The 13,031-nt window shown below is 45.3% G+C and overlaps 1 protein-coding gene across 1 annotated transcript in view; it reads left to right on the forward strand.

The window, feature by feature from the left end:
* Nucleotides 1-12,567, forward strand: part of rab28 (RAB28, member RAS oncogene family) — a 20,397-nt gene extending 7,830 nt beyond the window's left edge. Inside the window, exons 4-7 of the mRNA XM_063018899.1 lie at nucleotides 9-138; nucleotides 11,161-11,264; nucleotides 11,446-11,523; nucleotides 12,358-12,567. Of these exons, the coding sequence (XP_062874969.1) occupies nucleotides 9-138; nucleotides 11,161-11,264; nucleotides 11,446-11,523; nucleotides 12,358-12,450 (405 nt within the window). The 3' untranslated portion in view covers nucleotides 12,451-12,567. The remainder of the gene's footprint in view (nucleotides 1-8; nucleotides 139-11,160; nucleotides 11,265-11,445; nucleotides 11,524-12,357) is intronic.
* The last annotated feature ends 464 nt before the right edge of the window (nucleotides 12,568-13,031 follow it).

Here is a 13,031-nt window from a genome sequence, read left to right on the forward strand (position 1 = left end):
GTGTGTAGGGGGTTCTCCTGGTGTATGACATCACTAATGCTCAGAGTTTTGAGAATTTGGAGGACTGGTACTGTGCGGTGAAAAAGGCAAACGAGGACTCGGACACAAAACCTGTTGTAGCACTGGTGGGCAACAAGAGTAAGAACACACACACACACACTTATACACACTCACACTTATACACACTCACACTTATACACACTCACGCACACACAGGGTGGCACAGAGAGAGGAAACAGGCTGGCAAGTAATACTACCGTAACACACACACACACACACACTTACTCATACACACAAGGATGTGATACACACACACACACACACACACATACACATAAACACACTCCTACATACACTAATATACACTCATCCATACAGTCATACACACACACACACACACACACACACACTCACTCACTCATATACACACATTTATACATAGTCATACACGCACACACACACACACACACACTCACTCATATACACACACTTATACATACACATTCACAGACTTACTCCTACACACACACACACACACACACACACACACACACACACACTGCTGTATTCCCGGGAGCAGCTCGCTTCTCTCTGGCTCTTGTTTTGGTGACTGTAATGGGTTCAGTTCTCTTAACCTCTCCTCATCGCTCTCTGTCACACACACTTACCCACGTACAGCTCTGGGAAACACACAGCATTCTCTCCTCACATCTGCATTTAAAGTCGTGTGTGTGTAAGTATATATCTGTGTGTGTGTGTGAGAAAGAGAGAGACTCGTTCTGTTCTGGTTATTTTTGCTGGAGTCTCTTGTGACTCATGATTGTTTGAGTGTGTCTGTATGTACAGAATCAAGTGTGTGTGTGTGTGTGTATGTGTGTGTCAGTAAGCCGGACACTATATATATTGTGTTTGTGTGTGTGCTGGCGGGTCCATTAAGGAAAATATTGGTGCACATGGGTTCTGCAGAGAGCGACTTGTGTGGTATGACATGGGCCATTACACCTATCACACACACACACACACACACACACACAGGACCACACACTGACCCCTCTCTAACCACCACCGTCACACAGATAGTTCATCTCTCTGCTGAATGTTAATGAACATGTGAACATCACGTACAGACAGGCGTGTGGATTACATGCTCCTTTACTGCTACATTAGGCCTGGTTTACAGTCTGTCTCCCAATTCATCCCAACAGTGCTGAATGGACTTAAGGTTCTGGTTCTGAGCAGCAGAGTAATAACTCCAGTAATAATAAGGAACTCCTTTGACCATCCCCTCTGACAGACACAGGCCGGTCGATAGCACAGCTGAGGTTCTAACTTGTACTTCTCCACAGAATTATTTTCTGCTGCCCCAGAGTCCACTGGTGGTGTGCTTTACACCAAACCAGCCGACAGAATTATGAATGGTGAGCTGTGACTCTCTACGCCATGGCAGCTTGATGAACAGTTCTCACGCTGATATTCCTCTCACAGCGGAGGAAGTGAGCACTGGAACGGGGCCGGTTCACTGTGATGCTCTGAGCTGAGCTGTTGTTGCTCCTGGTCATTTTCCTCTCACAATAATGACCACAACATTTTCCTCTTTAGTACAAACCATGTTACTGTTTATATGTTCACGTGTGTCTTTCTATCTCTGTGTGTGTGTGTGTGTGTGTGTGTGTGTGTGTGTGTGTGTGTGTGTGTGTGTGTGTGTGTGTGTGTGTGTGTGTGTGTGTGTGTGTGTGTGTGTGTGTGTGTGTGTGTGTGTGTGTGTGTGTGTGTGTGTGTGGTCCTCTCGACAGTGGGGTATTTGTTGGCTTTTAGAAGTCCAGACAGCTTATAAAGTCTTACAGCCACAACCTCTGAACACCCACCCACCCACACACACACACACACACCTACACACACCTACACACACACACACACACACCTACACACACACACAGGCAGGTTATTTGAATAGAGGTGTGTATTCGTGAGTTGCTTTGTTGGCTTCATTGCAGGTGGGTTTAAGTTTTTGCATGTGTTAACGTATTGGTTAGTGTGTGTGTGTGTGTTGTATGACCTGGTGTGTGTACCCCCCGCTGTGCCGTGTGTTGCAGTGGAAAGATGATACTGTGATGTATGAACTGTTGACAGAACACTTCTACCCATCAGGAAACCTGCAGTCCCAGTGCACACACACACACACACACACACACACACACACACACACACCCCAAGTGTACTGCAGGACCTTAACATGCAGCAGTGACCCGAGCTGAGGGCCTACAAAGACGGTTCTGTGTTGGTGATGCCCCGCCCTGTCCAGCACACACACACACACACCGTACATATATTGCCGTACCACCTTTGCACCGTTGGTCCACATGCTGCTCAGTGTTTTTACTCATTCTCTAATTCATCTATACCACCTTAAAATGTCAGGCTGTGTCTCTATTAGAGATGGGCCGCTATAACTTTTGGGCAGCGTCTCCATAAGAAATGGGCCACGTCTCCATAACAGATGGGCCTCATCTCCATCAGAGATGGGCTGCGTCCCTATAAGGAATGGGTCGCTTCTCTAAAGGAGATGGGCTGTGTTTTTATATGAGATGGGCTGTGTCTCTATAAGAGATGGGCTGCGTCCCTATAAGAGATGGGCCACGTCTCTATAAGGAACGGGCCGCGTCTCTATATGAGATGGGCTGCGTCTCTATAAGGGATGGGCCGCGTCTCGGTAAGATTCAGGTGTTATATAAATAGAATAATATTGTAGAAGGTTTTTGATTCGCAGTATGTCATTTTTAGACACACTTTACTGTCGCTTTGCCGTTAGCTAATTGTTAAAAAGTCAAACATTAATTAAGCGCTGAGGGATAAAACATCACTTCCTGTAAGTTTGAACACGGCTAATTAATTCTGTGCTGCATCACCGTACGTCAGAATTTACTGAGTGTGATGAAAATATGGATTCATGGTGTCATTTAGTGTCACTGTGTTTCATTCATTACATTCAGCCGCTCATTTCCTCAGTTCCTGCTTAAAAACACAACGTTTAGCTACACACACACACACACACACACACACACACACACACACACACACACACACACACACACACACACACACACACACACACACACTGTGGGACTGGGCAGTCGTTCTAATGCCAGTGCAGTCAGGGTTTATGAGCTGTGCTTGTGGCATTTATAACGCGGCGTGTTTGTATAATCCCTGTGAAGTTCAGCGCTGAAGTCCTTTAATAGTCGCTTAATAATTCGGTAAAGAGGCCGTCAACGTCCAAAGCTATTAGCATCACCGCGCCGAAACTTTCCACATGCTTCCCTGAGCCAGCGACTTCCTGAACAAGCCGAGCATGTCCTGAATTTAACTCCAGTCCTGTCAGACTGAAGCCTCGTCTCAGCGTGGTGTGTTTAACCCCGTCCTGCACCGTGTTCACACCCGTGCTCTCCTAATTCATTCATATTTTAAACTTTATTTACTAATTACATTATTCTACATTATTATCTAAACACCAGTGACTGATGCAGAACTGATGAATTCATTCCCCTCATCAGTCGGTGTGGGCGTCCATTTTCGTCCCCGTCCTCGCTATAAAGGTCGCGTAATTATCGGCGTGGCTCCACCGTGGACGTGTCCCAAACCGCACGCTGACTCGAGCATAAAGGGACTTCTGTACCTCCTCGGACAGTAAGTGTTTGCAGTGCATTGTGGGATTGAGTGAGTGTGCTGGTTATTCTCCCCCGTGTTTTCGTTTGATGACACAACATGGTGCGCTCTGTAGTAAACAGGGTGCAGGTTTGGACCCCGCCGGGGTTCGATTCCAGTCCGTGTTCACAAAGAGTCGACGTGGCTGCAGCTGCAGTGGTGGCTCAGCAGTTAAGGTACTGGACTAGTAATCAGGAGGTTGTTGGTTCAAGCCACATCAGTGTATAACACTGGTGTGATGGTGTGTTAAGAGTATTCGTGTGTGTGTGTAGAAAGAACGTGTGTGTGTGTGTGTGTGTGTGTGTGTGTGTGTGTGTGTGGTGTATAACGGGTGTGTGCGTGTGTGTAGTGTGTAACAGTGGTGTGTGTGTAGTGTATAACGGTGTGTGTATGTGTGTGTTTAGTGTATAACAGTGTGTGTGTAGTGTATAACAGTGGTGTGTGTGTGTAGTGTATAACAGTGGTGTGTGTGTGTAGTGTATAACGGTGTGTGTGTGTGTAGTGTATAACAGTGGTGTGTGTGTGTGTAGTGTATAACAGTGGTGTGTGTGTGTGTTTAGTGTATAACAGTGTGTGTGTAGTGTATAACAGTGGTGTGTGTGTGTAGTGTATAACGGTGTGTGTGTGTGTAGTGTATAACAGTGGTGTGTGTGTGTGTGTAGTGTATAACAGTTGTGTGTGTGTGTGTAGTGTATAACAGTTGTGTGTGTGTGTGTGTGTGTGTGTAGTGTATAACAGTGGTGTGTGTGTGTAGTGTGTGTAGACAGTGGTGTGTGTGTGTGTGTAGTGTATAACAGTGGTGTGTGTGTAGTGTATAACAGTGGTGTGTGTGTGTAGTGTATAACAGTGGTGTGTGTGTGTAGTGTATAACGGTGTGTGTGTATGTAGTGTATAACTGGTGTGTGTGTGTAGTGTATAACGGTGTGTGTGTGTAGTGTATAACAGTGGTGTGTGTGTGTGTAGTGTATAACAGTGGTGTGTGTGGTGTATAACAGTGGTGTGTGTGTGTGTGTAGTGTATAACAGTGGTGTGTGTGTGTAGAAAGAACAGTGGTGTGTGTGTAGTGTATAACAGTGTGTGTGTGTAGTGTAGTGTAGAACAGTGGTGTGTGTGTAGTGTATAACAGTGTGTGTGTGTAGTGTAGTGTAGTGTATAACAGTTGTGTGTGTGTGTAGTGTATAACAGTGGTGTGTGTGTGTGTGTGTAGTGTAGTGTATAACAGTGGTGTGTGTGTAGTGTAGTGTAGAACAGTGGTGTGTGTGTGTGTAGTGTATAACAGTGGTGTGTGTGTGTAGTGTGTGTAGACAGTGTCTGTACTTTATCAGACAGGGTGTGTGTTGATGTGTGCTGATGGTTCTGTTAGCGCTGTGTTTATACCTCCACACGGCCACTTAACAGCAGCGTGAACTACCCCCCATCCCCCCCCCCCCCCCCCCCCCCCTCCGGCTCTAATGGAACGAGCCGGTTATTTAGCGGCTGCTCGTCGGCACTAAGGACCAGACGTGGACCGGGCCGCCCCCTCCACTCTCGCCTCTCTCACATTATGAGGTCCTCAGAGTTTTATAAAAGCTCCTCAGGCCCCAGAACTCGACCCTTTACCCCCCCCCCCGGTGTGTTTGGGTTAAGCAGTGTCGGTGGTTGTTAATGGTGTTATGTGGAGTTTATTTGCTCCGTTTAAAAGTTCCAGCCCGACCCACCACACAAAGAGCGCTCTCACATCGTTCAGCCGCCGCTCTGTGTGTTCCTCACTGTGCTGGAGCTTCACTAATTAATGAGCATTTTTATACCTCCTCTCGCCTGGTGTGAAGTTCCTGAACCTGTTCAGTGCTGGTCTGAAGATTTGAGTCACTACAAGCCCTGATGGAACTCGTACCAAGTACCAAGTTACCAAATCAGTCCGAAGTCTTGAGACTTTAAGAACTTGCTATCATAGCACATTGCTGTAGGACCCATGATGGAGCCCTGGGGCACGCCACGAGGGCAGCTAATAGATGTGTGTAAGTTCAAGTGTGAGAGAGACGCCACAGCGACGGTCGTTAAAGTAAACATCTCACGGGGAGAGGGACGAGGTGCAGCCATCGCTCTCTCCTCCTCACGATCCGTCACCGTCCCGCCTCACATACACACACACATTAACACGCTGATGACGAATCGTCACCTTATCTCTGCTGTTCACGTGTAAACAGTTTATTTAGTGTTTGCTGGATCTTCCTGCTGCTCAGAGACTCTGACAGCGACTGAGCAGAAGCAGACGTCCAGTACGAGATCCACACACACTGATAACCTTGAAAGACCGCATTAATAACACACACACACACACACACACGCTGGAGACAGGACCTGCTGGTCTAGATTAGATTACAGGAGAAAAATGATCCTCAGCGCTGTAACATACACAGAAACGTTAACGTCTGATCATCTCTGCTTCAACTCTTCCACCGATCACCGACGCTGATGTTCCTCACGAGGTGCTGACCTGCTCTCAGATCATCCTGGACCTGCAGAGCATGATCAATCAGGTTCATCTCAACATCACGTCCATCAACGGTTCTGTGGTGCTTCACTGCCACCAGCTTTCTCTCCTCTGAGTAGCTTTCTTCTAGATTTGGAAACATGACTGCAGGGATTCACTTCAGTTCAGCTAAGATTTTGATGCAGAAGAACTTGGCCATGCTGGACAGAGATCTAACATCAACCCCACTAGGATAAATTAGAAAGCCGACTGCTAGCCACACCTTGTCTCGAGCTCACTAATGGTCCCTGCAGTGAATCCCTGCAGTCATGTTTCAAAATGTAGAAGAAAGCTTCTCAGAGGACTAAAAGCTGCACCCCACATTCTCCTGTCCTCACTGCTAATGTTGGCTGGAGAATAAACCTCCACCCAAAAAGATAAAGCCAGCAGTGCCCTGGGCTCAGAAAACACTTCTAGAGAGTGTGTGTCTTAATCCCAACAACACTGCTACACCTGATATATATTCTGATATATATACAGAACATACACTACCATGTAATTACTGTGTTAGTGTCAGTGCAGTGCTGAGAGGGTGACTAAATGTACAGTGAAACAGATGTGCTACAGTTAGTAATTGTATACCCACACAGTTCATCTGTATGGTAGGTGTAAATGATAAACTAATAACTGAATGTGTACCAGACAGGTGTTCCTAATAAAGTGCTGTGTGTGTGCACGCGTGTGTCTGTATAATGTGTGTGTGTGTGTATATAATGTGTGTGTGTGAGTGTGTGTGTGTGTGTATAGTGTGTGTGAGTGTGTGTGTGTCTGTATGTGTGTGTCTGTATAATGTGTGTGTGTGTGTCTGTATAATGTGTGTGTGTGTGTGTCTGTATAATGTGTGTGTGTGTGTGTGTCTGTATGTGTGTGTGTGTGTCTGTATAATGTGAGTGTGCGTGTGTCTGTATAATGTGTGTGTGTGTGTGTATAATGTGAGTGTGTGTGTGTCTGTATAATGTGTGTATGTGTGTATAATGTGTGTGTGTGTGTGTGTCTGTATAATGTGTGCGTGTGTGTGTGTCTGTATAATGTGTGTGTGTGTGTGTGTGTGTATAATGTGAGTGTGTGTGTGTCTGTATAATGTGAGTGTGTGTGTGTCTGTATAATGTGTGTGTGTGTGTCTGTATAATGTGTGCGTGTGTGTGTGTGTATAATGTGTGTGTGTGTCTGTATAATGTGAGTGTGTGTGTGTCTGTATAATGTGTGTGTGTGTGTGTGTGTGTGTCTGTATAATGTGAGTGTGTGTGTGTCTGTATAATGTGTGTGTGTGTGTGTGTGTCTGTATAATGTGTGTGTGAGTGTGTGTGTGTGTCTGTATAATGTGTGTGTGTGTGTGTCTGTATGTATGTGTGTGTGTGTGTGTGTGTGTGTGTCTGTGTGTGTGTGTGTGTCTGTATAATGTGTGTGTGAGTGTGTGTGTGTGTCTGTATAATGTGTGTGTGTGTGTGTCTGTATGTGTGTGTGTGTGTGTGTCTATGTGAGTGTGTGTGTGTCTGTATAATGTGTGCGCGTGTGTGTCTGTATAATGTGTGTGTGTGTGTGTGTGTGTGTGTGTGTGTGTGTGTGTGTGTGTGCGCGTGTGTGTGTGTGCGTGTGTGTGCGTGTGTGTGTGTGTGTGTGTGTGTGTGTACAGATTAGCACTTGTGTGTAAGAATAGATGGAGTAATAATATTAGTGCAGTAAATGACATTAGTGTGTTTATTATCATTAACACCGTGTCAGGACCACGTTCCAGCAGAACTACAGACACGCTACACACACACGCTCTTCATTCCACACGCGTGTGAGTGTGTGTGTGTGTGTGTGTGTGTGTGTGTGTGTGTGTGTGGGGTTGGGGGGGGGGGGGGGGGGGGGGGGGGGGTTGGGGGTTCACACCGAAGGGTCTTTATTGACATTCTGGTTAATAATTGAATTATTTGGTACACGTGGGATTATAGATGCTAACAGTGAGGGTCTGTATTAGGATGAATCGGGATCTCTCAGTCGGCTTCATGCTGCCGGAGCTTCAGGAGACTGAGGGGCAAAAATGTCACATTTATATTTATTTAAGAATACGCTGTTGCCTCACAACAAGAAGGTCCTGGGTTTGAATCCCCGACCTGGTGGTTTGGACCTTTCTGTGTGGAGTTTGCATGTTCTTCCCATGTCTGTGTGGGTTTTCTCCTCACCAGGATACAGTGGAGATAAAACTAGTAATGAATGAATGAATGAATGAATGTCTCAGGGTGTTCCTGCCTTGCGCCTAGTGTTTCCTGGGGGAACCGGACCCGCCATGACCCTGACCAGGATAAAGCAGCAAAGAATATGACATTAAATGAAATGCACCATGTCAGATGTCCACATACTTTTGGCTGTACAGTGCACCTTATCTCCCTCAGTTTGAAACATTTTCAGTCTCTCTTTGGTTTTAATGAATCCGAATGACTCCTGGTACTTTATTTAAATCACCACATCTTGATGTTCCACATCCTCTCTGCTACCTTCAGCACGTTTCACTGATTTATGACTCAGTTAAATATAAAGACGTGTTGATGTGAAGCTCAGTGACGTGTTTATGTTTAATGAGACGCTGTAAGCTCGGGGGGTATCAGTAAAATATTTTAATGCCTGAGATCTGAACGGGGGGGCAGGACGACTGCGGTATCTGTGTGAGCGTGATCAGAACACTGAGCGTGTGTGTGTGTGTGTGTGTGTGTGTTTGTTTGTGTGTTTATGTGTGTGTGTGAGGAGGATCTAGAGGATTAGGTGTGTTTGGTGCTGGTAGCTGACGGAGAGTCTGAAGCGCTGCACCCCACCATTAATCACACAGTGTGTAGAACGGGTGTAGTTTTGGGGTAAAGACGCGGCCGTGTCACCGTCGGTGTGCGCTGCAGGTCTCAGAATGGTGAGATTATGTGAGAGCAGCTGAACTGGAGATGTTGTTTTCAGTAGTGAGGTGTGATCATGTTAAATCCAGTCGATTCTAATGAAACTGTTGTAACGTCACGCAGTCATGTAGTCAAAACAGCTCTGACCAGCTGAGACATGGACTCCACAAGACTGATGAGAAGACCTGGCAGTATCTGGTACCTTTCACCTCTGTACGCTCTGAGCTGGAGGGTCCTACAGGGCTTCCTGCTTCATGTCTTCTCCGAGTAAACAACATCAATGTGATCTAAGAGGAAACGAGATTCTTATAATGGAACCAGTCTCTTATCTTTAGTTCCAGTCTCACTGCCCACTGTATGTGCTTTGAATGCTGGTCAGGAGATGCATTGGGACTCTGACTTGTACAGAAGGGCATCACCAAGATTAAAATCATCTGCAGTTTAATCCACAGGAGATCTTCTGTTGGTACCAGACCCCACAGCCTTCACATCCACTGGCTTGTCCCTCCTCGGACTGCTGTGGGTGGGGACTCACCTGCTACACACACACACACACACACACACACACACACACACACACACACACACACACACACTCTCTCTCTCTCTCTCTCTCTCTCTCTCTCTCTCTCTCTCTCTCTCTCTCTCTCTCTCTCTCTCTCTCTCTCACACACACACACACACATTCTGTTCTACAGGATGATGGTAAATATGAATCTCTTCAGTAGGGACTGTGAGGAAAGCTTCAGGGAAACATTATACCTGACTGTACACACACACACACACACACACACTGTGTGAGCTGCACTGATACTGGGTGTGTCCATCACTGACACAAAAACACTCAACAGAAGAATCTGTACTTTAATCTCAGTGACCCCTGTGTGACCCCCCAAGCATGTCGACCTGTACATGACCCCACTGTCATATCAGGTATAGCATTACCCTATAGAAACTGTTTCTCCTCACGCATCCTGTGAGTGTGTGAGTGTGTGAGTGTGTAGCCTCCTGTCCCTGCTCACATCATGCTATTGTGAAGTAAAACATCTTCACTAGGAACCCACACAAGCTCCCAGGATGAGGGCTTACAGCCTAAATGTCATCTCTCCGTGGTTACTGCACTCACTACCCTCATCCAAACTGCCACTGAACACAGTGCCCCAACAAAAACTGTCCATCAGGATCTTCATGGTTCAGGTTTCCTGTCCAAGCAGCCACACACAAGCATTACATCACCAAACACAGCGCAGGAGCAAACGTCCAGAGGAGACTCATGATTTTACTACCTGTTCAGCACTCCTGAGTCTGATGAATAATGGAATGTGGGTGTGTGCTGTGGGTTTGGGGTTCTGTTCCAGTGAAGGGCTTTGCTATACAGTGAGGTTGTAATGACGGTGGTGAACGCTGATTGGTTTTACCACAAAGAAAGCTCCATGAAGAAACGATGATTTTGTGTGTGTGTGTGTGTGTGTGTGTGTGTGTCCGTTTATCCTCAGGGTAAAGTTTATAGCGTTGTATAGTGTAACAGTGTGTAACTGTAGCTAAAGCCTTCAGGTGTGTGTGTGTGTGTGATAGCTCTGTTGTCTGTTAGACGATTAGAAGCTCCTTTATGTGGGTTTTGGCCACATTTTATCATGAATTATTTCCTTTATTATTGAATACTTGTGTTTATTATTAAAAGCTTTTTTAGTTTGATGTTTTAAGGCATTTTGCTGAAGATTAATCCCGTAATAAATTAATCAGATTCTATTATTTAAATCAAATTTAAATATTACAGTGACATTTCTGTATAAAATATAATTTTTAGTAGTAAATGATAGATATAATGTTATGATTTTTTTGTTACCCCTTAAATTAGTCTTAATTCCCCTGTGTAATCCCTCTGCCGGTTGCACCACGCCTCCTCCAGGAGTGTGAGGGTGCCACTGATTCTTTACACCAAACTGTGGGGGATTCATACAGAGGGCATTAACACACACACACACACACACACTCACACACACACACACACTGCAAGCAAAACACTGTGTGTAGCATATTCTTTATTGTGTGTGTGTGTGTGTGTGTGTGTGTGTGTAGTTGATCTGGAGCACATGAGGACGGTGAAGTTGGATAAACATCAGCGCTTCTGTCAGGAGAACGGCATCATCAGCCAGTTTGTATCGGCCAAAACCGGAGACTCGGTCAGTCTCACACACACACACACACACACACACACACACACACACACACACACACACATACTTACATACCATTTTGGTGCACTGATTTACAATGCTCTGAATACTGTTGATATGCTGAGTGTGTGTGTGTGTGTGTGTGTGTGTGTGTGTGTGTGTGTGTGTGTGTGTGTGTGTGTTGCAGGTATTTCTGTGTTTCCAGAGAGTTGCAGCTGAGATTTTGGGAATCAAACTGAATAAAGCAGAAATGGAGCAGTCACAGGTGAGAAACTTTCCCCTCTCACCTAGACCTACACTACACTACACCCCCTCCCTAATAAAACCCCCGAGTGGAGTGGAATGTAAGAGAATTGTGCGTGTGTGCGTGTGTGTGCGTGTGTGTGGTGTGTGTGGTGTGTGTGTGTGTGGTGTGTGTGTGTTGAACTCTTATTACCAGTTGTTAGGATTAAAGAGGTTAACATGGGGTCATGACCTCACATCAGATAACACACGCTCCATCACTTGAATGTGTGTGTTTGTGCATGTATGTTTGTGTGTGTGTGTAAGTCTATAATAAGCTGTTACGTTGTTGGTGTGGACATTACTGCAGCACACACTCACCTCACATTCCAACACCTCACTGTCTGAGTTCTGGTTCATCTCAGTACTGTCCTGCTCTGTGTGTGTGTGTCTTCATGCTGTTTCATCCTCATTCTCATCACTTTCTTTTTCATTTCTTTTTTTCCATTTCTGCATGTCTTTGTGTGTGTGTGTGTGTGTGTGTGTGTGTTTGTGTTTGTGTGTGTGTTTGTGTGTAGCGGATTGTACGAGCTGAGCTGGTGGATTATCCTCAGGACGAGGGACCAGTTAACCACGGGAACAATGAGAGCAAAATCTGCTCGATTCAGTAACACAACAACGTGTGTGTCTGTGTGTGTCTGTGTGTGTGTCTGTGTGTGTGTCTGTGTGTGTGAGTGTGCACTTCTCATGTCTGATTAACTACCACAATAATAATAATAATAACACAGAGCCATGTGTAAACACTTCTCTCTCCCTGCTGTGTGTGTGTGTGTGTGTGTGTGTGTGTGTGTGTGTGTGTGTGTGTGTGTGTGTGTAGAGGGTGGTCAAGGCTGATATAGTGAACTACAGTCAGGAATCGGTGGCTCGAACCGTCAGCACTCCACGCAGCTCCATGTGTGTAATACAGTGATTTGTACCTGTGTGTCCCAAAACGTACTGAGAGACTGTAAACACATACACACACACACACACACACACACACACACACACACACACACACACACACACACACACACACACACACACAGTTTCATACAGCACACACACACAGAAGCACACAGCAACACAGACAGTAACAGCATCACATCTTTTATCATCTGTAATTGTGTTTGTATGAGTTCAGAGTGATTCTGGACTGTAGAAAATAATGAAAGAATGAAAGTATGATGAGAAAATCACTGATATCTGATAAATAATAAAATAAATAATGTGTTAATAATGTGATAATGCTGAGACTGAGAAGGTTCTTCAGTACAGGACTTTTATTTTACAAACTGTACGAGCTCTATAAATGAAGGACTTTGGTGTAAGTCTATTGTTGTTGTTTTAATTCCTGATTGTGAATCCACTTGCACAAACTCTGATCTGATGGAGGAGATACAAACTCTGATCTGATGGAGGAGATTCAGGTTTCATGCTTTATTTCAATATAATACAAATATTTATCAGTATAGGACTTTTATTTTACTATAAGAACTATATAAATCAGTT

Source organism: Trichomycterus rosablanca, chromosome 22, assembly GCF_030014385.1.
Source record: "Trichomycterus rosablanca isolate fTriRos1 chromosome 22, fTriRos1.hap1, whole genome shotgun sequence".
NCBI lineage: Eukaryota > Metazoa > Chordata > Actinopteri > Siluriformes > Trichomycteridae > Trichomycterus > Trichomycterus rosablanca.